Source organism: Pipistrellus hanaki, assembly GCF_964339955.1.
Source record: "Pipistrellus hanaki genome assembly, chromosome: X".
NCBI classification, from domain to species: Eukaryota; Metazoa; Chordata; class Mammalia; order Chiroptera; family Vespertilionidae; genus Pipistrellus; species Pipistrellus hanaki.
This window is the reverse complement of record NC_140524.1, coordinates 49278986-49304794: the sequence shown is the minus strand read 5'-3', so window position 1 is coordinate 49304794 and position 25809 is coordinate 49278986. Positions and strand designations below refer to the sequence as shown.

Below are 25809 nucleotides of genomic sequence, written 5' to 3'. Positions count from 1 at the left end.
TACTAGGATATAAGAACCTGATTTGAATTTCAACTATTCTCTGGAGGGAAGAAGAGGGGACATTTACCAGTGCAGTCAAATTCTTTGGAGCGAACTAACTGGGGAGATTTCTGATGAAGAGGAATGCATTGACATGGGAATCCCTTCCTTTGCTTTAGATAAAAAGTTACTCATTGACTATCGAAATATTTGGTCACAGATGTGGCCATTTACATACCTAATTCAGTTCAGCTAGAATCCAGTCTCTACCCCTGCCCAAAGGAAAGCACATCCAGCACACATAATCATATCAGGCTATACTGTTTATTTCCCATTGTAATAGGTACACTCAATTAGCTAATAGCCTCTTTCCAAATTACATTTTCATTGGGTCCACAACTTTCCCTAGAAAGAGAATGCTCCTGGTGTTTTTCTCTAAAATTAATAATAGGAAAGATCTATCTAATTGGATGATAGGGCGTAGGAGAGTTATCTCAGCCTGATCCAGAAATCTGACTTCAGGGACAGCTACAACTTCGGATCCCTTTTCACCAATGTGCAGCACAGCCTTGTGGGCAGCCTGTAGAGGGAGAACAAACATTGCCGATCCCCTCAAGACGCAGGAATATTCTTTGGAATAGTTTTGAAGAAATCCATGAGAATTAAAATGTACTATTCCTTTACCATACTATGTTGATGGTACTTGAATATGAAAGCTACTTGGCTAAGTGTAATTAAGGAATATCTGGTTGTTTTAAAGCTAGATGTCAGAAAACCATATCATTCTCCATGGCTTTCTGCCTCTATAAGTCACGAGAGGGAGGGATGGAGAGAGAGAGAGAGAGAGAGAGAGAGAACATCAATGTGTGAGAGAAACATTAATTGGTTGCTTCCTGTAGGTGCCAGGACCTGAGATCAAACCGGAACCAGATACCCTTTGGTGCACATGACACTCCCAACAAATTGAGCCACACTGTCCAGGACTATAAATCACTTCTTAAGCTTTTCCCTGCCCTCACCATTTTCTCCATAACTGTATATCATCAGTTCTGATCATTAAGTTCTTCCATCAAAATCATTAGGACATGGAGGTCAGGGATGAAAGTAACTGTTACAGTGACTTGCTTCAGAGTAATAACAATGACTCTGGGGTGAAGCTGACCTAAGAGGAGTAATTCTGGCTCCCTATGCTTCAGAATCCTCATTGATTAACTCACTCTCACTGGACCTTCCAGATCATATATTCAGAAATTCTAATCCATCAACTTACTTTGGAAAGTTTAAGACCATTGTCCTCTGTGAGATCAGAAAAATCTGCATTGTCAGCAAAGGCATCCTGGATGCCCATCTTCAGAAGGATGGCTCCAAGGTCATATGTGGAAGAAATGGAAAATTTTGGAACAAACAGGTCAATCCACCTGTGGGGGAAGGAGGTGGAAACACATGTCTATCAGCACACTAAATTCATGATTCCCTTCCTCTCTTTGTTGCCATGGTATTATATTGAACTCCAATCCTCCCCTAGTATTGACAACCATTGCTATGTAAGTTAAAACATGGCACCAAAACCATAGAAGTTATCCTGGAAGGAATATACTGTGGATCAGCCAATTTTGGACTGCAGCACTAGAAGTAGGGAGGTATGATTCACTTATAATCAAGAAGAAAGATAACTGTGGTGTTGGCTAAAGTTGGGGAACCAATGGCATGAATTTCAATGGATAGCAAAAGAACATGGATAATTTCAATGTTTTCCATCTCACTCCCAGCCCAGTATGGCTATCAATTCACAAAGTAACACAAAAATCCTATCTTTCCCCCACACTCTAGTTGGCCTCTCAGAAAGCATCAATTTACTTGCTGGCTGACTTATCTTTGTAGCCCTAACTTCCTCATTTGAAAAAACACCTATAATACTCTTTTTTCTGCTTGTTTGTTGATGTGCTTGGATGAAATGAAGTATGTGAGGTCCCCAGCCAAAGGACTGGCACACAATATGTTCTCAGTATATTTTATGGTCATCACACAACTGTTAAGTACTTCAGTGTGATTCTCCTTTATCTGAGTTTCTACTGAACTCAATCTTACCTGTACCATTATGCCCACCCTCAACTTTCTACATCATCTAAGATATTTACCCCTTCTGCAATAAGCGGTTCCACTTCTTCAGTGTTTTAGATGACATGGCCCCTTCCACCCACTCCATCTGGCCCTCCTTGGGAAGGACAAAGAGTGCCAGAGCATTCTTGCTATAGTCCATTTGCAGCACTGTGCAGTTCAGCTCCGTATCCACCAGGTGATAGTATTGTTCTGTCTGGTGCATCATGGGCACTTGCACTGTTGTAGTCTTGTCCACTAAGAAGTTGGAGCCCTCTTCTGTCTTGGTTGGATCAAAAGGATTTGCCCACTGGGCTTAAAATACAGAAAGACAAAAGTTGTTTGTTTTAAACCAGTATTAGTATCAGTGTGAGCTTTTCCATCAGCCATCTCATCTAGTATTTAAGACCACCACAAAGGTAGGTACCTACTTTTAACCAATTTGACAAGTAACTGAGGTTCATGGAGAAGTGTCTTTACATGATTTCATAGCTAGCCAAAGGCAGTGCCAAGAGTCACACCCAGGAATGTTGAGCTATACATTCTACAAATGTTCCATCTGTGTTCAAATCACTATACTTACACTAACCCATCAGAGCCACAGTTTCCTCTTCCGTAAAAAGGTATAAGGGCATCCAAAACACAAGGTGAAATGAGATCTGAAAAGATCTGTTCTGCCATTTTATCCATCTACAAGTGTGTGGCTTGTGGCCCAGAATTGTTCACTTCTCCACCAAACGTGGCTGACATGTGCTTTAGAACCAGGAGATATTATTTGGGCACAGCACCTTCAGAAAAGAGTCACATGATTCTTGTTATAAGCACCAGCCTTAGAATCAGACCACCTTTGGTAGGAATAACAGCTCTAAAAGTTATTAACTCTGTGAACTTGGGCACTTGTAGGGATCAGATGAGACAATGTGTGTAAACCACACACATAGCATGATGCTTATTACATAGTGAGTGCATAATACATGATAGAAGTATGTATGTAACATGCCAAAGAATGCAAAGCAAAATCACAAAATCTTTTGGAAACCATAATTCTCTAATTAGATGTGAGTGAGATGATCATATCATTGTCACTAACCTCTCTGAAAGTGCTCTTTCCCTTGAAAATTCCTGGTCTCATCCACAGAGCTATGTGTCCCTCCTGGAAGATCCAAAACTATGCACAGCTATGTCCAGTAGAGCTGATCACTGTGGTATGAAGGACACTTATTGATGCTAGTGCGAAGAGACCATGAGCTCCTCCTAGTGCCGGACCAAATTATCAGAACACTGAAGTTGAAATGGACATCTTAGAGCCTTACCTTTAAAGTGAATATAGCTCACCAGGACCATGATAGTGTTTGGTTTGAGGTCTTGGATAAGACCCACAACTTTCCCTTTAGTTTTCTTCTCCACATGACTATTGACTGCCTTCTGGGCTGCAGAAACATTGGAGAAGTTGGTAGAAAAGACTTCAGTCTCATACAGGTTTTTCACATCATCCAGGAACTTTGGTGATGGTTTTATCTGCTTCCCAATAAAAAGAGCATTTCCCATCTGTAATTCCAGCTCCTTCTTTGGAAAATTCAGTGAACAGATCAGGTGCTGAAAGCCCTGCTGGATCTCTGCTATTGTGGTATCTGTGAGATTAAACCCCAAGATTTCCAGAATCTGAGTTTGGGTGCTGGAGCAGGCCCCAATGGAGAGCATGGACAAAGCTGCAGAAATGCTCACAGGGGAAAATAAAATGTTCTGATCTGGGGTCTCCATAGTGAACCTCCGGTACAGGTTGAATGCAAAGTCAGCATTGATGGATGACATCTTATAGAGAGTGGCATTTTGTTGGGAGGAATGGCAGGTGGTTACTTTGCCTTCAGAGGTGTTAGGCGGTGCACAATGAAGCTCAAATACCAAGAGAACCAGATAGAGGAACAGTGGCATTTTAGAAGGATGATAATCTATAAGAAATTAGATGAAAGAACCATTGTGTATCTTAGCTGAATGAAAACTCTGAGCCAGAAACACCTAATAATCACCCATTATGATTAGTAAAACAATAGAAAATATTTGACGGCGTGCTCACCAGGGATCGCGTTGAGGCTTCTCTTCCCTGAAAAACTAAAAAAAAAATTTAAGGGCAAGGAGTAGGAAAAGTGGTTGCTGGAGCCATAGAAATAACGGCATGAACTGTCACTCAGACGTAATTGCAACATGTGAAAACTCTGAGTGAGTTTAATGTAGAAAAAATGAATTACTTTTTATTAGAACCAGAGGCAACTTTTTGGAAAGAGAATCCTCAGATAAACTAGCAGAGTACTACCTCTGCTTACATTATTTTGTGTAAATTTGAATTTGGGGTATTTTTATTTGACATTTTTCTTAAGATAAAAGCTATAAAAATGAGATGAGTGAATACTTATACTATTATTTGAATAAAATATAAAATAAAATGATTTTCACAAGATATGTTTAGTTGAAATGGAAGGGTGGTGGTTTATATAGCTGTATACAAGGTCATAAACTGAAATTAATGTAATGCATGGAAGCCACAGGAATATTTTCAAACAATAGGAAAATGAAAGTATAACATTTTGCATGTCATGTATATCTCACCGTTCCATTAATATCAGCTACAAAATTACCTCTAAGTTGCAAGATATAATATACCATTGTTTTGCACTCATTCATGTTACTTTTTAATTATTAAAGAGGAAACTAGAAAATACTATGAGAGAGTCAACGAGCCCAGAAGATTATAAGGCTGAGGAGTAAGGAAGTCAGATGTGGATTCCAAAAACAATGGACATGTCTTCAGAAGGAAAATAATCAATGGAGTCAAAGTAAGAATACTTCCACAGCCCTCTATTCTCTTCCTGAGTGATCTCATCCACTCCCAGGAACACAACTACCACCACACAAAACTATATACTCTAGTCCAGATTTCTTTTCTGTATTCTCAGCCATTTTTCCAGCTACCTATTGAATATATTCACACATTCCTTAGTTTAAATTTGGAAATCTAAAGTTTCCAAAAGTAAACACATCTCCCTAGGATATAATACTGTTCCTTATAATTTTCTATATCACTCTGTACTGATACTCCCAGGCAAGAAAAATAGGAGTCATCTGAGGGGTTTTCTTCATTCTCATTTACCACATATAATGAGAGTACTATCTCTTAAATACCAATCAAAACTCCTTTCTCTCTCTCTCTTTCTCTCTCTCTCTTTCTCTCTCTCTCTTTCTCTCTCTCTCTTTCTCTCTCTCTCTTTTACTGTCACTGCCTCAGTTCATGGCCTGAACTATTTCACCAACTCCTAACAGGTCATACAGTCTTCAATCCCATCCCAACCCACCTGATTATACCCTTCTATCCAATCTCCACGTTGTCAACTGAGTTCTTTTCCTGTAAAAATCACAGAGGCTGGTAAGGAGTCATTATCAGATGACTACTTTAAGCCCTTGACCTGTGGAGCTAAAAATTTGGAGCCCATGGTTATCTGGGATTCTGACATGCTGATAGAAATGTTCAAAGTTTCCAAAGAGAAAAAAAATACTTACAGCACATAGCAAAGAAGCCACTTGCATCTCTCAGAAAGCAAAATATTTCCATCTTTATAAAGTGTTCTGCATTGCAAAAGTAGAGCAATCTTAGTTATTCATTAACCCCAGCATCAACCCTGGGATATTTTTCAAAGACAATGCACTAAACTGAGGCCAAAAGAAAAAAGTAAAAAATGATGTGAATGGAACTTTAAATGATTGCTTTGGCTCCTAATCCTTCATCTATAACAAAAGACAAAGGATTTTCAGAGTTTGAGGACAAAAGTTTGAGCTAGGAAATGCGTGTTTTCAGCAGGAAGAATGGAGACCAGGGGAAAAGGGCCAAGAGGCAGAAGGACAAAGATTGTTCTCCCCATCAGAGCCAAACAGTGCCGGCATCATCAGCAGTTTGATGGAATGGTGCACATAGGCAGAGGCTGGGTGAGCCTCTCTAACAGGTGCTGTACAGATTATGTATGTATTGGCTTGGAGGGATGATGTCAAAGTAGCTGGCAGTCCTAGACTTCTGATCTGCACACATTTATGTCTGCTAAGGGGGAAACCAATCTTTCTCTCTGGTCACTAAAATCCCCTGTGCTATCTCCTGGGTTGCAGAACTCCAGAAGGGAATGCAGGAGGAGACAAAGACAGTGGGATAAAATAGTTTCACTGTCCAGTATTCACAGTACTAAGCTGTGTGCTGCAAAGAAGCAATAGGAGCAAAGAGCACTGGACTCAGGCAGGACACCTCAGTTCAACATTGCATATGCCAGGAGTAGCAGTAGCAGTAGTAGTAGTAGTAACAGCAATTCCTGCTTATTAAGTATGATATGATGGGCACGATGTGAAGAATCTAATTCCAGACACTGACTGCTTCAGGACTACATTAAGGATGTGTATATGTTAAGTGAGGGGAAGGTGTTCAAGAATTTAGGCTGGTTGGAGAGAAGCCTAGAGTGCATTCTATGGTGGGATTTGGAAGCCAGATTAAATAGTGCAACTTTACCATGAGGGCATTAGAAAGCCACTGAGGGAGTTTGTCAAGTCAGTAACTAGACAGAGGGTGATTGTGTTATGACATTACATCTTCTCAGAGAAACATAGTTTCCTACTATGTGGAAAGTATCACACTCAGGACTGCGATTTCAGAAGTGATGTTAAATATCAGCCCTGAGCCCAAGGGAACATTCTAACTATCTGACACCCACTGCCCAAAATGCACAGCAAAGGGCACAGTTCGCCTATGTAATGATCACTGGAGCATATCCCACAGCACAGCAGTGGAAAGCTCAGATCTCCCAACACTGAATCAGTTCATGCTCACTCTTGGTTTACCACACACAGTCTGCTCTCTCAGCTGTAGGCAGTTGCTGCAGGAGAAGCAGGCAGACAGTCTGGAAAGCAATCTTCCAAGCCCTCTGGTGGCGTAGTCAGACAATGACACAGCATGTTTCCTGCTGCATCTGATTCTGCTGAGCTTTGCTAGCCAGTAATAACTGCAGGGATCTATTGCTAACATATCAGAAGGGCATCTGTCCCCTAAGAGCCCTTTGTTCTGGAGTCCTGTGCACCTGCCATATCTTTCTACCTACTACCTGAGTAACCAGGGCAAGTTACTTAATATCCATGAACCTCAGTTTCCTCAAGTCTATAGTGTAATGATAACAATCCCCAATTCATGTTGTGGTTATTGGGTGTATCAAGTGATATTTCTTTTCTTTTTTTTTCTTTTTTTTAAAGCAACAAATGTATTTTATTGATTTTTTAAAGAGAGGAAGGGAGAGGGATAGAGAGCTGGAAACATCAATGATAGAGAAACGTCAATCAGCTGCGGCTTGCACGCCTCCTACTGGGGATGTGCCTGCAACCCAGGTACATACCTTTGACCCGATCAAACCTGTGACCTTTCACTCCTGCAGACTGAAAGGTCCCAAGTTAGATCCGGGTCAAGGGCATGTACCTTGGTTACAGGCACATCCCCTCTAGCTGCAATAGATAAGTATTTCTATCTGCATGTTGACTGGCTTCAGTATAGGCTTTGAGCATCTAAGCCAGAAATTTAGGGTTTTCATCATGGCATTATTTTCCTTAAGCATTCTAATGTTATCACAAGCTTTCAATTTATGGCATAAACTCTGGATTCCTTGAAACCTTCCGACTTCTCTCCATGGCAGCAATGAGGTCCTCCAAAGCCATGCCTTCACAAGGCTCTATATTTCAGAGGACAACTTAATTAGTTATTTTATCATTTAATTTAATTTAATGAGCTTTATTTCATTATTTCATTTCATATTCCCCCTCTAGAATACAAATTGGATTTTCAGCTGCCTTTACCCATACTGGACCAAATAATCAACTTCAAAGTTTCTTAATTTCTTTATATTTTTGTATAAAATCTAATTCCTCATATCAATATCTTATCAACCAGAGATTATAGCTCTCTAAATAATAGTAACTGCCATTGGAAAACCTTAATAGAAAATTCATTTATTTTAAGACATAATTCTATGCAAAACTAACAGGAATGCCAGAGAATCTTGCTCAATTTGTATGGAAGGATTAGTGGGGACAGTTATAAATCTAAACTTGTTCATGGATATTTAATGGCTCATCTGAACCTTCATTGGAAGGAACACAATTGTAAAGCAGGTAATAAAACAATGTAGGGAATAAGTATGGGTACACTTATGCAAGTGGGAACAAGGTGTGAAAATATTTGTGTTCCATGAAATGTTGGGCAAATAGCAACATCAGCAGAGTAAAGGTTTAACTATTAGGTGGACAAGATGATGCATTCTGTGTAAGCCACACTTATCTAATGCAGCTAGGGTTAAATTAGCCAAATCTATACTCAAGACTTGATTCCCCGCCCCCAATGCTCATCTTTGTTTAATGTGTTCATGAAAAATTGTACATGTCAGCTAGGATGGAGGTTATGCTTGTGCTCAGAAACATGGACCTTCACTTAACATGGCTGATCTCACTATAGCTACGATAGATATCAATACAATATGTTACAATTTCTCATGGATCTAGTGAGCTATTTGGTTTTAGTGTGATTATTATGGGCTACATCTATCATGGAAGGGACATTGTTTTATTATCACAGGAATAAAAACAGACTCTAGGAGAATCAACCAAGGAGGGAAGATGGCGGCAGAATAGATGGACGTGTCCTGAGCCTTGTCCAGAAGCGGGTGGAGGGAGCAGCTGAAACAAGTGGAATTCAGCCCAAATTTGGTGAGGAGATGCAGCTGGTGAGATAGTTTGCACTCAGGAAGGGCAGAAGCTCCCAGAAGTAAGGTAAAATCAAGGATCTAAGCAGGAGAATCTGCCGAGCCTCTGTGTCCAAGAGGCAGGGGGAATCTATAGGGTGTCGGGCCACATCCCTGTGGACAGGCTAAGCATCAGTCTGAGAGAAAATAAAAGGGGGGCACCAAGGGACTGCGGGAGGTTGGGGATTTTGGACCTTGGAGTCTGGAATTTAGATCTGAGCAAACTCTGAAAGGCAACTCTGAAAGTCTAGCTGTATCGCGCACTGTTAACAAGAGAGAAGCTCTCTGAGACGCTGGGGCCTGTGCCTACTCCCACTGAACCTGGTTCATGGGACCTTTTGGATACAGATACTTACCCGTGGCTGAGGTGCGGGAGAAGGTGTGGGCTTGTGGAATCAGGGAAGAGTGGGTGATCTAGGGGAGATGGTGATGAGTCTGTTGCTGAGTCATCTAAGCCCAGTCACCATTTTCTCCTGAGTGATAACCCCACCCTCCAGTCTTCAGGCAACCAACATAGGTATACCTAGATCACACCTTGAGTAAAACAAGGAATCTGAATACTCCCTGAGGATATAGGAAGGGACTAAAGACTAATCTTTAGCCCCAGCAACCAGGAAACTGTCAAACAGAACAGTACAGACAAATGGAATCATAAGCCAGTCAAAGGAAGACACTCTACTTTTTTTCACTTTTATTTTTATTTTTCCCTTTTTTCTCCTTTCTTTCTTTCTTTCTTTCTTTCTTTCTTTCTTTCTTTCTTTCTTTCTTTCTTTCTTTCTTTCTTTCTTTCTTCTTTTCTTCTTTGTTTTCCTGTTCTGGTTTGTTGCTTTTATTTCTGTTCGCATTATTTCTCATCAATATTTTATTTGCTATTTTTAATTTTTTATACCTTTTTTGAAATCAATTTCTTTTTGTAAATTTATTATTTTTTCTTCTCATTCTCTTTCCTCTCATCCACTTATTTCCTTTCTACTTCCTTAATACTAAATTGAAGTCCTCCCAATATTCATTCAATTATCAATCTTACTTTCACTATATAAGCTTAGCTTCTACAGATTCTGCTCCAATCTTCTTATTATTTTGTCTTTTATCCCATATCTTTTTATCTCTTTTCCGTAACATTTGTGCTCTCTTTTCTCTTCCCTATATCTCTTTTCTCAGGGGGTTACTTATACTGGGGTTTTTGGTGTCATGAGTACATCTGTGCTTAGTTGCCTCGGTGTTGAGTCTTGTTGAGGTGAATTTTATCCAGTCAGGCCAAGGGGCTTGAGAGCAAGCCACATAACCAGACATCTGGAGAGGAAACTCCATCCACGAAAGGGTCAACAACACCCCAGAAACAACTACAGAGGCAAGAAGAACGCAGCAGTGAGGGGGAAAAAGCATGAGTGAGTGAGGGAGTAAAAGAAGAGCGTGTGGTCAGGTTGGGTATATGTGTGTAAGTGAGTGAATGAGGCACAGTTAGATCCCACAAGACCTTCAGGGGCACAGGTTAATCAGTCTCGCCTAACTAGGCAGCTTCTGCCACCATCACAAACAGTACCAGAAGGCCAGCTTGTCCTAAGGGGCCTAGCCTTTTTGAAGGGGAGAGCTGCTGTAACTGGGTTCCCAAACTCAACTCCAACCAGAGTGCCCTCAAATAACACCTAAGACTCTACAGCCACCCTGCCAGGGGCACGCTACCTAGGCTGTGATCCCACGGTCAACGAGGCACCAGCTGCTCAGGGCATAGGCTCCTGTGAGTTCGGAAGTAGGTTGTCCTCTGACCAACCCAACGCTTTAGCCCGGAGCACTGCAACCATGTGAACAGCAGTCGCGTGAGCAGCCTGCTCCTGTCCAAGGAGCAGCAGACCCACGAGCAACCTGCCACAGGCCTAAGAACAACAGCTTCACGTGGCCTGCCCCTGTCCAAGGAGTAGCAGCTGAGGGAGCAGCCAGTTTCACAGCAACCTCATAATCAGCCCAAACCCATCCAAGGAACAGAAGCTATATGAGCAGCTTTCCCCACCAGCCAGAGGAGGCACCACTGCTGTGAAAAACACCCACCAGAGGAACTGAAGCCAACTGAGAAGCAGCTGCTACTGTAGAGCAACTGCAGTCAGAGAAGCTACTGCCACCCAAGGAGTAGCCCCTGCACAGCTGGACATCTAGATCAGTTGGTGAGGCCAAAAATGGGTAAACAAAGATGCTACCAAAGGAAAGAAAAGGAGGAAATGCAAGAAAAGCAGCTAAGTGACACAGAGGCATTCAATATGTCAGAAAAAGAATTCAGAATAAGGGTCATAGAGTGCATAAATTGGATCGAAGAAAAAATTCACACCCTATGCAAGAGTCAAGAAGAAATGGATTAAAAAACCAACAACTTATGTAAGAATCAAGAAGAAATGAAGAGTGATATAGAAGCAATAAAAAAACAACATGGAAAGCTTCAACAGTAGACTAGGAGAAGTGGAGGACCGAATTAGTGAACTAAAAGACAGGGAAGCAAAACACAGCCAAATTGAATTGCAATTGGAGAAAAAAAATTAAAATACAGGAGGAGAGCCTAAGGGAGCTATGGGAAAACATGAAATGAAGCAACATAAGAATAATAGGTATGGAAGAACAAGGGTTAGAAGAAATATTTGAAGAAATAATGTCAGAAATCTTCCCTGATGTAGCAAAGAAAAAAGTCATACAAGCTCAGAGAGTCCCAAACAGGATGAACCCGAATAGACCCACACCAAGACACATCATAATTACTATGGCAAATATTCAGGAAAAAGAGAGAATCTTAAAGGTTTCAAGAGAGAGACAGAAAATTACATACAAGGGAACTCCCATTAGATTATCAAATGATTTCTCAACAGAATCACACCAGGCCAGAAAAAAAAAAAAAGGAAAGAAATCTACAAAGTGATGCAAACCAAGGGACTAAATCTAAGATTACTCTATCCAGCAAGGTTATCATTAAAAATTGAAGGGCAAATAAGGAGCTTCAGAGACAAAAAAAAAAAAAAAAAAAAAAAAATGCTAAGGGAGTTTATCACTACCAAGCCAGCAATGCAAGAAATGATAAAGGGACTGATGTAAAAAGAAAAGGTAATAAGAAACATAGTCTGAAAAAATAAAAATGGCTACAAACAAGTACCTTTCAATAATAACCTTAAATGTAAATGGATTAATGCTCCACTCAAAGGACATCGAGTGGCTGAATGGATAAAAAAAAAAAAAAAACCATGACCCATATATATGCTGTCTACAAGAGACCCACCTCAGAAAAAAAGGACTCATACAGATTGAAAGTAAAAGGATGGAAAAACATCTTTAAGGCAAATGGAAATGGAAAAAAAAAAAAAAGCTGTGGTAGCAGTACTCATTTCTGACAAAATAGACATCAAAGTAAAGGCCATTACAAAAGATAAAGAAGGCCACTTCATAATAATAAAGGGATCGATACAACAAGAAGATATAACCCTAATCAACATATATGCACTCAATGTAAGAGCACCAAAATACATAAAAAATCTCCTGGAAGATATCAAGGGAGAAATTGACAACAATACAATCAAAGTAGGAGACTTTTTAAAAAATATATTTTATTGATTTTTTTTTTTTTACAGAGAGGAAGAGAGAGGGATAGAGAGTTAGAAACATCTATGAGAGAGAAACATCGATTAGCTGCCTCTTGCAAACTTCCAACTGAGGATGTGCTCACAACCAAGGTACAATCCCTTGACTGGAATCTAACCTGGGACCTTTCAGTCCGCAGGCCGACGCTCTATCCACTGAGCCAAACCGGTTTCAGCAGTAGGAGACTTTAATACACCACTGACATCACTGGATAAATTAACTAGACAAAAAATTGGCAAAGAAACAGCAATTCTAAATGACTCACTAGATCAGATGGACTTAATTGATATCTTCAGATCATTTCAGCCCAAAGCCACGGAATATACATTCTTCTCAAGTGCAAATGGGACATTTTATTTTATTTTATTTATTTTTTTATTAAATTATTATCTGTGTACATATTTTAACATTGCCCCACCCTCCCATACATACCTTCCCTCCCCAGAGTTTTATGTCCATTGGTTGTACTTATATGCATGTATACAAGTCCTTCGGTTGATCTATTATCTCCCCCAGATCTCCCTACCCTACCTGCTATAATTTGACAGTCTGCTTGTTGCTTTACTGTCTCTATATCTATCTTTTGGTTCATCAGTTTATAATTTTCTTTATTATCCATAAATGAGTGAGGTCATGTGGTGTTTCTCTTACATTGATTGGTTTATTTCACTCAGCATAATGTTCTCCAATTCCATCCAGGTTACTGCAAATGATGAGAATTCCTTCTTTTTATGGCAGCATAGTATTCCATTGTGTAGATGCACCATAATTTTTTGATCCAATCAACTGCTGATGGGCACCTAGGCTGTTTCCAAATTCTGGCTATTGTAGATTGTGCTGCTATGAACGTGGGGATGCATGTATCCTTTCTGATTGGTGTTTCTAGTTTCTTGGGATATATTCCTAAGAGTGGGATTACTGGGTCAAATGGGAGTTCCATTTTCATTTTTTTTGAGGAAACTCCACACTGTTCTCCACAGTGGTTGCACCAGTCTGCATTCCCACCAGCAGTGCACGAGGGTTCCTTTTTCTCCACAACCTTGCCAACATTTGTCGTTTGTTGATTTGTTGATGTTGAGCACATGGGGCATTTTAAAAAATAGACCACATATTGGGTCACAAACAAACTATACCCAAATTCACAAAGATTGAAATCATATCAAGCATTTTCTCAGACCACAATGGCATAATAATAGAAATAAACTATAATAAAAAAAAACTCCAAAAAATTAAACACTTGGAAGCTGAATAGCATGCTATTAAACAATTATTGGGTTAACAATGAAATCAAAGAAGAAATTAAAAAATTCCTGGAGACTAATGACAATAAAAACACAACAATACAAATACTTTGGGACACAATGAAAGTAGTCCTGAGAGGAAAATTTATAGCTCTACAGGCCTACCTTAAAAAATAAGAAAAAGGGTTAATAAATAATCTAACTCAACAACTCAAAGAATTAGAAAGAGAGCGACAAGAAAAGCCCACAGTTAGCAGAAGGAAGAAAATAATAAAGATCAGAGCAGAAATGAATGACATAGAGACCAAAGAAAAAATACATAAGATCAACAAAACCAAGAGCTGGTTCTTTGAAAGGATAAGCAAGATTGATGAACCTCTAGCCAGGCTCACCAAAAAGCAAATAGAGAGGGCCCAAATAAACAAAATCAGAAATTAAAGAGGAGAAATAACAACAGACCCCATAGAAATACAGAAGATTACTAAAAAATACTATGAATAACTCTATTCTAACAAACTAGACAACCTGGAAGAAATAGACACATTCCTAGAAAAAATACAAGCTTCCAAAACTTAATCAAGAAGATACTAAAATTTTCAATAGGCAGATAACTATGGATGAAATTGAAGCAGTCATGAAAAGGCTTCCAGAATACAAAAGCCCGGGGCCAGATAGCTTCACAGGAGAGTTTTACCAGACATTTAAGGAAGAACTAAAACCTATCCTCCTCAGACTATTCCAGAAAATTCAAAAGGAAGGAACACTTCCAAGCTCCTTCTATGAAGCCAGCATCACCCTAATTCCAAAATCAGATAAAGATAACACAATGAAAGAGAATTATAAGCCAGTATCCCTCATAAAGATAGATGCCAAAATCCTCAACACAATTCTAGCAAATCCAATCCAGCATTACATAAGAAAGATCATACACCATGACCAAGTAGGATTTATCCCAGGAATTCAAGGATGGTACAATATACACAAATCAATAAACTTAATACACCACATAAACAAACTGAGAGATAAAAATCACATAGTCATATCTATTAATGCAGAAAAAACATTTGAAAAAATCCAACACCCTTTCTTGATAAAAACTCTCAGCAAGGTAGGAATAGAAGGATCATACTTCAACATAATAAAACCCTTATATGACAAACCCATAGCCCACATTATACTTAATGGGCAAAAACTAAAACCATTTTCTCTAAGAACAGGAACAAGACAGGGATGCCCACTCTCACCACTCCTGTTCAACATAGTGCTGGAAGTACTAGCCATAGCAATCAGGCAGGAAGAAGAAATAAAAGGCATCCAAATTGAAAAAGAAGTAAAACTGTCCTTATTTGCAGATGACATGACACTGTACATAGAAAACCTAAAGACTTCATCTAAAAATTACTAGAATTAATAAATGAATTTGGCAGAATAGCAGGATAAAAAATAAATGGCAAGAAATCTATGGCATTTCTATACACCAATAATGAACTTACAGAAAAAGAGACTATAAAAGCAATCTCATTTACCATCACACCAAAAAAAATTTAAGAAAGCTAGGAATAAACTTAACTAATTAGATAAAAGACCTGTACACAGAAAACAACACAACACTGAAAAAAGAGATAGAGGAAAACCTGAACAGATGGAAGAACATACCATGTTCATGGGTTGGGAGAATCAACATCATCAAAATGTCCATACTACCCAAAACAATATATAAATTCAATGCACTCTCCATTAAAATACCAATGGCATATTTCACAGACCTAGAACAAACTTTCCAAAAATTCATCTAGAATAAAAAAAGATCCCAAATAGCTACAGAAATCCTGAGAAAGAAAAACAAAGTAGGAGGTATCTCAATACCAGATTTCAAGCTGTATTACCAAGCCACTGTTCTCAAAACTGCCTGGTATTGGCACAAGAACAGACATATAGATCAATGGAATAGAATAGAGAACCCAGAAATCGATCCAAATTGCTATGCTCAATTAATATTTGACAAAGGAGGCATGAACATACAATGGAGTCAAGACAGTCTCTTCAATAAATGTTGTTGGGAAAATTAGACAAATACATGCAAAAAAAAAATGAAACTAGATCACCACCTTACACCATACACAAAAATAAACTCAAAATGGATCAAGGAGTTAAACATAAGAATGGAAACCATAAAAATACTAGAGGAATGGGTAGGCAGAAAAATCTCTGACATATACCGAAAGAACTTTTTCACTGATACTGCTCCTAGGGCAATGGAAGCTAAAGAGAAAATAAACAAATGGGACTACATCAAAATAAAAAGCTTTTGCACAGCAAAGGAAACCATTAATAAAACAACAAGAAAGCTCACAACATGGGAGAACATATTTGCCAATGATATCAACGATAAGGGTTTAATCTCCAACAATTACAGGGAACTCATTCAGCTCAACAAAAAGAAGATAACCTAATTTAAAAAAATGGGCAACTGATCTAAATAGACACTTTTCAAAAGAAGACAGAAGGAAGGCCAAGAGACATATGAAAACCGGCTCTAATCATCAGAGAGATGCAAATTAAAACAACAATGTGATACCATCTCACACCTGTCAGAATGGCTTTTATACACAAGTCAACAAATGACAAGTGCTGGAGAGGATGTGGAGAAAAAGGAATCCTTGTGCACTGCTGGTGGGAGTGCAGACTGGTGCAACCGCTGTGGATAACAGTATGCAGTTTCCTCAAAAAACTAAAAATGGAACTCCCATTTGACCCAGTTATCCCGCTTCTAGGAATATATCCCAAAAAACTAGAAACATCAATCAAAAAGGATATATGCACCCTTATGTTCATAGCAGCACAATTCACCATAGCTAAGATTTGGACACAGCCTAAGTGCCCATCAGCAGATAAGTGGATTAAAAAACTCTGGTACATCTACACAATGGAGTACTACACTGTGGTAAAAAGGGATCACTTACCATTTGCAACAACATGGATGGAGATGGGGAACATTATGCTTAGTGAAATAAGTGAGACAGAGAAAGATAAATATCACATGATCTCACTCATTTGTGGAATGTAAAGAATAACATAAACTGATGGGGGAAATTTTATATATATATATATATATAAAATTTCCCCCATCAGTTTATGTTATATATAAAATATATATATCCAGAGACAGAGAAATGCCAATTAGAATATATAACCTCAGGGAAGAAATTATGAGGTAACCAGAAACTCAAGAATGCCTGAGAATGCCTTTCTATCCCTACTAGCAATCATCAGATGTACGGTAATATTACCTGGGGCAAATGGGGAAGTATTTTGGACTTATGCTCCTGACACTTCACAGGTAAGACCCCTTACATGGGCTGATCCCCCACCTAATGTAGTCACCAATAATGCCAAATACCTTGGTCATCCAGGAGGACCATGGGAGGGCCAAGAAAGTGTAATTACACAGGTGTCTCCACCCAGCTTCCCTTTTGTATGACACAAAATCAAAACACTGTCTCTTTGTGTGTAAAATTAAAGAGTGGTTTCTGGTTTGTGTGGACACCAAAGAAAGGGTGTCACTACTATCACTACTAGCCCCTTTGAGAGGTCCAGAAAATGTAACTAAGACCTGGTCTATAGAAAAAGAAAAGGACAGCCAGTATGAAATGGAATTGCCATGGCCTAGAACAAAAAATATCCTTACATGATATTATTCTACAATGTCATTAAAATTTTTCCCAGATTTGTGTTATGCCAATTACTTATAATAAGACCTCAAACCCTTGGTGATCAATAAAAAATCATCTTTTTGATGCTTGAAGACAAAGGTAACACATCTCTTAATATTCTAAAATTATAAAAGCATAATATACAATTATCCCAAGTAAACTTACAAACCAATTCTTTGAATGTCTGGCAGCAATTTAAAAACAACATGAAAGGATTTAATCCCTTCCATTGTGTAGAGGGCCTCCTGGGAAGGCACCTGAGCATTCTATATTGGCCCCTCTTGCTTTTTTTGGCCAAGAGGGACCCTCCTCTCACAATCCAATTGCCCACAGCTGCTGCCTGAGCTTTCTGTTCATGAGGTTGAAGCCTCGTGATGACTAGTACCATGGATCTGTCTCTCACCCAATGGGGCGAGCTGGGCTCTCCCTGTAGAAGAAACCTGGGTTCCCCAAGATATTGATCAGTGCTGGAGTCCCGCCAGCAGGCAAGGGGATCCTAAGGTAGGAGCTGGACGTGGAGGCCACGGGAGCATTGGATACCAAGGAGACAGAACTGAAGCTCACATCACACTGTTTGGCCCCAGAGGATGGCTGGTTAGCCAGTAACAGGTAAGATTCCTCAGGGAAAGAATAACCTAAGACAGGCACAGTTGAAGAGGGGCCATCAGGAGAGAACTTGGGGGTCAACTGAGGTGGGGCACAGACCCTCACCCCAAAAACTTTGCAGGGGCCTGAAACCTCACCCCTGCTGAGGGAGTCTCCTATCCCCATGGCTGCTTAACTTCCCATGCCCAGCTCAGATCAGGACCTGGGTAAAAGACAGAGACTTGGCTGACAGCAGCTGCCCTCGCACTACAACAAGACTTGTGTGAGCCGCATAGAGCATCGGCCTGAGGACTGAAAGGTCCAGGTTCGATTCCTTGTACCTTGGTTGCAGGCACATCCCCAGTAGAGGGTGTGCAAGAGGCAGCTGATCGATGTTTCTCTCTCATTCATAGTTCTAACTCTCTCTCCCTCTCTCTTCCTCTCGGAAAAAAAATCAATAAAAAAATACATATTAAAAAAAAAAAAAAACTTGTTTGAGTTGTCTTGTAAACATGGTGTGGGGAAGTGGGTTTTTGATATCCAAATCCAGCCTACCACCAGGAATGCTCAGGGCCTACTCAAGAAGGCAAATAATCCTTTCCCCTAATATTTACAGGGTAAAATAAGATTGTTTTAGAGTAATAAATTTGACAGTATAATAGTAGACAAGTTTTCAGGCTAATTTAAATTGGCTAATTGAAATAAGTGAATATCCTAGAAAAACTAATTGCACTTGACAAAAAGCTGATCCTAAAGTGTTAACTATTGTACATTTTTTATTGATAGTTCATCTCAGGATAAAATCTCACAACAGGAAATGAACCTAAAGCAGTCATATTATAGTGCAAAAATTTAAATTTAAAAGCTATCAATACTACATTATAAAATTTTCAAAAGCCTCCTAATATTTAAATCAAAAAAGGGTGAAAGTAGAAGAATATTATGTAAGAAAAAATATCCTGAAAGTAAATTACATCTTGAAAACTTGTACTTTAGAAAATTAATTGTAATGCTATCAGCAAGACACCCATGAAAAACACACATGATGTCAAAACAAACCAGAGGAAAATCATTTGGGCAAAAAATGAAAAAGGATCCCGGTCAAATTTATAGAAAATATTCCTTTATTAATTTTTGGTCAAGAATATGTTTGTATATTTTCAGAAAACAACTCTGAGATCATGTGGATTCTGGCAACAGAGAGGAATTGACAGGACTACTCCAACCATGAAGACAGAAGAGAAACTCCACAGATGGAAGACTCTGATGTCGCCTTGCCTTAATAGAAGTCAGTATCTGTGTATCACTGCAGGTTGCACAGGACCAAACCAGAGAGGGTCAGACCTGTATTACCACCATTTGTCCACCATGCAGAACTGAAATATCAGTGCTGACATGTACACATAAGGATCTATTTGACATTGAAATTGGATCTCAAAAGAACTGTTGGCCCATAAAGAAACTCACTACAGACTGATTCATATGCCTTTCAGCATAACGATTATTGCTTGTCTCATATATTTTATTCTTATAAGTATATTTCCAGTAGGACATGATCTCATTCATCTAGGGGAAATTGTGAACAACATAGACTGATGAACAAGAATAGATCCAGAGATAAGGAGCCATGGGTCAGACTGTTGGACCTCAAGGGGAGGGTGGGGATAAAAGGAAGAGATCAACCAAAGGACTTATGGGCACACATATGAGCCTAACCAGTGGTCAAGGACAATAGGGGTATGGGGGCATGAGAGGGGTTGGGGGGTTGGAATGGGGGATTGAGGACAAATATGTGAAATATGTGATACCTTAATCAATAAAGAAATTAATTTAAAAAACAGACTCTAAATAGAGCTTCACTTTCCTTTTCTGAAAGGCTTTTGTGAAAGCTACCATCTACAGAGTTATAAACCATCATACCTACCACCATACTATTCTACATAGCATCCCTTGCGACCAAAAAAACAAATTTCACACCAAAGTATAACAATGGGCTGATACTCACGAAATTAACAGTTACGAATATTTTTGCCATCACTGTGAAGCAGCTGGCCTAATGGAGAGTAGAATGGCCTTTTGGTGACCCAATTAGCATCCAGATAGCACTAGCCAGTGTTCTCAATGGTTAGAGCATTTGCATGTGCACTCAATGGTTTGCAGGTTTAATTCTCAGTCAAGAGCACATACCTAGGTTGAAGTTTTGATCTCCTGTCCTGGTTGGGGTACATGTGGGAGGCAACAGATTGAAATGTCTCTCTTACATCAAAGTTTTTCTCCCTCCCTCCTGTCCACTCTCTCTAAAAATCAATGGAAAAAAATACCCTTGAGTGAAGATTAACAACAATAACAAACAAAGCCAGCTAGATGACATCATCTATTAGAGAAGGACAATGACCTCTGTCATGTGGTATGTGCTCTAGATCAGCATCCAAGATATGGCACTCTTTCTCCCATAGCTTAGATTCAAAGGGCCAGGAATCAAGAAGTGAAAGTGTGTGTGGATAATCTCATGATTTTCCTACTAAAGCACTAGTTGCAATTTTTGCTTCCTGTCCCAATGAACAAGGATCTCCTGCTTCAAATGGCTTCGTTTTAAAATAAATGAATCCTTCTACCATGGGTGCAAAAAATGATTCCATTAAACTTGTAGTTAAGATTACCACTTAGACACTTTGGGTTACTCATGCCACTGAACCTATATGAAAAGATGGGGGTTAGAATACTATTGAGCTGGTAGATCCTTACTATCAAGGAAAAAATTCATTGCTACACAAAATGGGAGTTTGTAATGCAAATGTTACCCAGGATACCTCATAGTACTCCCATATCCTGTGAATAAAATCAATGGAAAACTATAGAAATCTATAAAAATAGGACTGCTAATAATCCAGACATTCCAGAAATGAAGTATTGAGTCACTCAAACAGGTAAGGAATCTCAACCAGCTAAGTGGCTTCTGGGAACAGTGAGTATATGGACTGGGTAATGGATGAAGATAGTGGAAAACACCACTTATGACCACCACACCTTCCCCTCTATTATTTCCTATTTAAATAAGATGTGTTAATTATCATTAATTTATGTCATTGTACCTGTTACACATGTCAAAGAGGACTCTGGAAACATTAACATCACCAAAAATGAGTACAAGGATTTGTACCTCATTTTATGAAGAGGGTTAGCATGTTCTCAGCGTATGTGTGACAGTTGCAGCATGATAGGTGGAAGCAAGGCTTTGCTCTTTTCTTTAGTTGGATGTGTACCGTGTTTCCCCGAAAATAAAACAACCTCTGAAAATAAGACCTACTTATAGGTTTCCTTCTGAGTGAAATATAAGGCATCCCCCGAAAATAAGCATCCCCCCCCCCAAGGCTAGACATGAGAGATTTGGTCCACTGATTCTGAAAGAAATGGAGTCACAAGAAATTCACCAGGAAATCCAGGAATTGGATTGTTATGATGATGTTCCAGAAGATGATAACATGATTATCATTGAATAAATGAGTAAATTCTTGATACTGTAGGATTCACAGTTTGTCTGGTTTGTGTTGACAACTACTGTACTACCGTACCTTATACAGGTAATAAATTTCCTTTATTTTCATTTAACAATAAATGTGTACCGTATTCTTCTTCATGGAAAAATAAGACATCCCCTGAAAATAAGACCTAGTGCATCTTTGGGAGCAAAAATTAATATAAGACACTGTCTTATTTTGGGGGAAACAGGGTACCATTTGCAACAGCATGGATGGAACTGGAGAGCTTTATGCTCAGTGAAATAAGTAAGTCAAAAAAAGATAAAATATCACATGCTCTCACTAATTTGCATATTATAATTTACAACATAAACTAATGAACAAAAACATATCCAGAGACAGAGAAGCATTGACTTGATTCTCAAAACTCAGAGGGAAGGTAGGGGAGGGTGGGAGTAAGGGGGAGAGATCAACCCAAATTCTTGAATGCATGCATATAAGCTTAACCAATGGACAGAGACAGCTGGGGTGTGAGGGCATGTATGGGAGTGGGGGGGGATATGGACACATATGTAATACCTTAATAAACAATATCAATTAAAAATAATATAATAAAAATAAAAATACTTATAGAAAACAAGCTCCATCTTCTAGGCAGCCAATTCCTTTTCACAGTTCACCCAAATTTTGTTATGATTGGTTGGTTTCTATGCCAGTCAGTGTCTTGGGGCCTATCTCCAGGCCTGATCAGAGAGGTGGGGCTGATCCGCAGCTCCCATGGAGGCCCATAGAAAAAGAAAGGCACAGCTGCTGGTGAATCCCAGAGAGAGAAAGAGAAACAATGGCTGATCAACAGCTTCCATGGAGACTGAGGTTCAGGCCCTGCCTCTCTCTTTGGGCCTCTCACTGGGCCAGATCTGCAGTTCCCTTGGCAGTCAGTGGTGGGTCACCACGGCAACCCAGGACTGACTGCAATACTGACTTCTGGTGTTCGGTAGAGCCTTTGGTTGGTCGTTATAGGCCCTGGGTTTTTATAAATTAGGATAGCCTCACTTGACCTGCTCAATTTGAATAAATTGCTCTGTTAGTTGATTCAGTAATTCTGGTATGATCTCACATGTATTTGTTCCATTTCAAGTGGATTTATCTCTTCAGTTTCCATAATCTGTCTTGAAGAGTCTGATCCTAATGTGTTATGTTTATTCAATGTTTAAAAAAGTTGAATACATGAGAAATATGGATTCAACAATGTAGTTCTTAGGAGACTTCTAGAGGAAATATTATCTTCTAATTTTCCATTTTGTTTTATGTGTTTTATATATTTCATAACTACTAGTTTTTGAGATATTTGTTAGGCTTTTCTCCTGCTCTTGGTGTTGATGTGATCAAATTATTATCCATATCACAACCAATTCTACTTTGTTTTGATAACTTTTATTTCCTTTGAATGTGCTCCCTTTAAGGACTTTATACATTTAAGTCAATAAGCTAGTTTCATTCTTTAGTAGATTTTCTTTTCTCAAAAGCCATCGCTAAACAATATTCCCTCTTTGCTCTAGCAGGGAATTATGTTTGAATTTGATTGATTAAGAAGCTTACTTTGTTCTCAGCATCATCTGTTATGGGTGCCTCATGTAAAACTGTAACGATGCCAAAGTATTCTAAGGTTCTGGCAATGGTCTTCACTGCTCAATGTATGTGGTTTTTCCTGCTTAGCCCATAGCAACAACAGAACCAGCTTTTTCAGCCAGTCACAATTTCTCACCTACTGACTGTTCTACTATACAAATAGCCTCACATGAAAAGCCAGGCAGTTTCTTTTCACCACTTTCCCCCAAGTCTTTGGGCATGTATTATAAAGCTTTCAAGTTCATGTGCTACCCTGACATCTTAGAGCCTCAGATGGCCTCAAAAGCTTAGTTATGGGTTCCTTTGCTCTTGCCTAATTTCTGAGCCAGGTGAAAGCCTACCCAACCAGGTACTTTCCATAAGAACCAGACCAGCTGACTCTACCAAGACCCCAGACTAATGGGTTGCATTTCCTTGCCAGGCTGCAAAATTATTCAAATAAACCAATCTCCTCACATAGGAACTAAGGGTTACCTCATCTTATTGTTACTACAAAGCCTGCCTCCCACAGCCCTTGATTATTTACTATTTTCTCAAGTACAGCAGTCATGTGGCCTTGCATGGACTGCCATGCCCTATGTGAGGTCTTTATATTTAATTAATAAACTTCAGTGTTATTTCACTTGTTTGGTGTCAGGTGTTGTGTTTGACTATCATATACTATATATGGTGGAGAATCTCTTTTCTCATCAATTTGGAATAGGAATAAATAAAAACCAGGTCATATTTTCCTGTTTCTTTGAATATCTCATATTATTTTTGTGTGGAAAACTACACATCTTAGACAATATATTGTAGCAAATCTGGGTACTGGTCTCCTGCATCATGCTTATTATTGTTATTTGCTTTTTAATTTGTTTAGTGACTGGTTGGATTACTTTGATGAAGTCTATTCCCCCTCTCCAAAAGCATGAAATTTCTGATATTCCTTCTCAGGGAACCAACCACAAGTTTGGAAATGCCTACAGTTGCCTTAGCATGACAACATTTTTAGTAAGGTTGCCTTTGATTGTCATATTCCTTGAACACATTTGTTAGTCTTCACTAATTGTTATCTAGAACATATATTCCTTAACAGACTGGTCCAATTAAATTTGGACTTCTTGGTTATATTTATTCTTAAGTATTTTATTTTTAAAGCAATTTTAAATAGGATTGTTTCTTTAGTTTCCCTTTCTGGCAGTTAATTATACTGTAAAAAATGCAATTGATTTTTGTATATTTATTTTGTATCCTGCTACCTTACTGAATTATTTTACACACCCTAGTATTTTCTTTGAGTGGAATCTTAAGGGTTGTCTACATATAGTATCATGTCATGTGCAAATAAAGGCAGTTTTACTTTTTCCTTTCCAATTTGGATGCCTTTTATGTTTTCTTCTTGTCTGATTTCTGTAACTAAGACTTCCAGTACTACGTTTAATAAGAATGGTGAAAGTGGACAACCCTGTCCTATTCTTGTTCTTAGGGGAAATTGTTTTAGTTTTATTATCATTGAGAATGATGTTGGCTATAGCTTTATCATAAATGGCCTTTATTAAATTGAGGTATGTTCCCTCTATTCCCACTTTGCTGAGAGTTTTTATCATAATGGGTGATGGATTTTATCATTTTTTAAAAATCTATTGATATGACCTTGTGATTTTTATCCTTCATTTTATGTGTTGTATCACATTACTTGATTTGTGGATATTGTAACAACCTTGCACCCCTGGAATAAATCACACTTGATCATTACTTTGTAGAGGGTAAAAAAATATTTCTTCATATTCTGTTGTAAATTAACTTCTTGTGGGAAGAGTGAAGAATTCTCGGTTTAATTGCCTGCTCCTTCTCTTGGGAAACACCTCTGAACTATGGCAATGGGAACAATGGTGAACTTTTCACAGAGTGACAATCTTGATAATCTTGCCTTAGGAACTTGACATTCAATGGAAGGGGACAGTAGTTTCAGGTCTTCTTGGCTTGACTCTACCAGTGTGGAACATTTTACCAAATTTTGGCCCCAATATTTTTAGCTGTGCTGCATCAAAGGTTGTCTCATGAGTGGGGATAACATGGGAGATGAGAGCTCCACCTCTGGAGTGTAACCACCTTGAATTTAAACTCAGCAAAAGGTAACTGAGGACTATGAGAAGTGTTGACAAGCTTTCCCTTCTGAAAAAAATCACTCTGGAAACTGGGAGAAAAAGGAGCCCTGTTTTCTTGGCTGCATTAATCTGGAGTGGAGTTTCACTCTTGGACATAAGAGCAAGGAGGGAGGATACAGATCTTAATTCAAATGCCACAGATTCCCACTATCCTTACCTAATGTTAGTAGATTTTCTTGAATAGGTATTTCTTCACATGCTCTATGTCCTTACAACAATTTCCAGATAAATTAAATGGTTGGGGTTTTTTTTAATTATATTTTTTCCAGCTTTATTGAGGAGCATATCCACAGATCACCTCATGCTATCATGCCAGAAGTGGATCATCTAATAATTTTATTAGTCAATTATTTAAAAGCCCATTGTATTTTTTTTTTAGATGCCAGCAGCATATGAATAAAAAGGAGCATGAAATGGCCACTGAATGTCATGTTTATTAGCACACTATTAGATCTCCTTAACCATGAATAGCTTGTCATTATCTGGATATAAATGTTCCAATTATACACGATGTG

General features: G+C 38.8%; 1 protein-coding gene across 1 annotated transcript; it reads right to left on the bottom strand.

The window, feature by feature from the left end:
- Positions 1-287: 287 nt before the first annotated feature.
- On the bottom strand, positions 288-4049 carry SERPINA7 (serpin family A member 7). Its single transcript, XM_084869357.1, has 4 exons — positions 3390-4049; positions 2118-2391; positions 1250-1397; positions 288-559 (listed from the first exon to the last, which is right to left on the bottom strand). Exons 1-4 carry the CDS (start codon positions 4006-4008, stop codon positions 356-358), a joined length of 1245 nt encoding a protein of 414 aa, XP_084725483.1. The 5' UTR covers positions 4009-4049; the 3' UTR covers positions 288-355.
- Positions 4050-25809: the final 21760 nt, after the last annotated feature.

What these genes read in the sequence shown, in the direction of transcription:
- SERPINA7 (XM_084869357.1), bottom strand. Translation starts at nt 4,008, where the DNA reads ATGCCACTGTTCCTCTATCTGGTTCTCTTGGTATTTGAGCTTCATTGT. An exon ending in GAGCTATATTCACTTTAAAG is followed by an intron (nt 2,392 to 3,389) that starts GTAAGGCTCTAA and finishes CTGTATTTTAAG; the next exon opens with CCCAGTGGGCAAATCCTTTT. An exon ending in ATGGTCTTAAACTTTCCAAA is followed by an intron (nt 560 to 1,249) that starts GTAAGTTGATGG and finishes CTCCCTCTACAG; the next exon opens with GCTGCCCACAAGGCTGTGCT.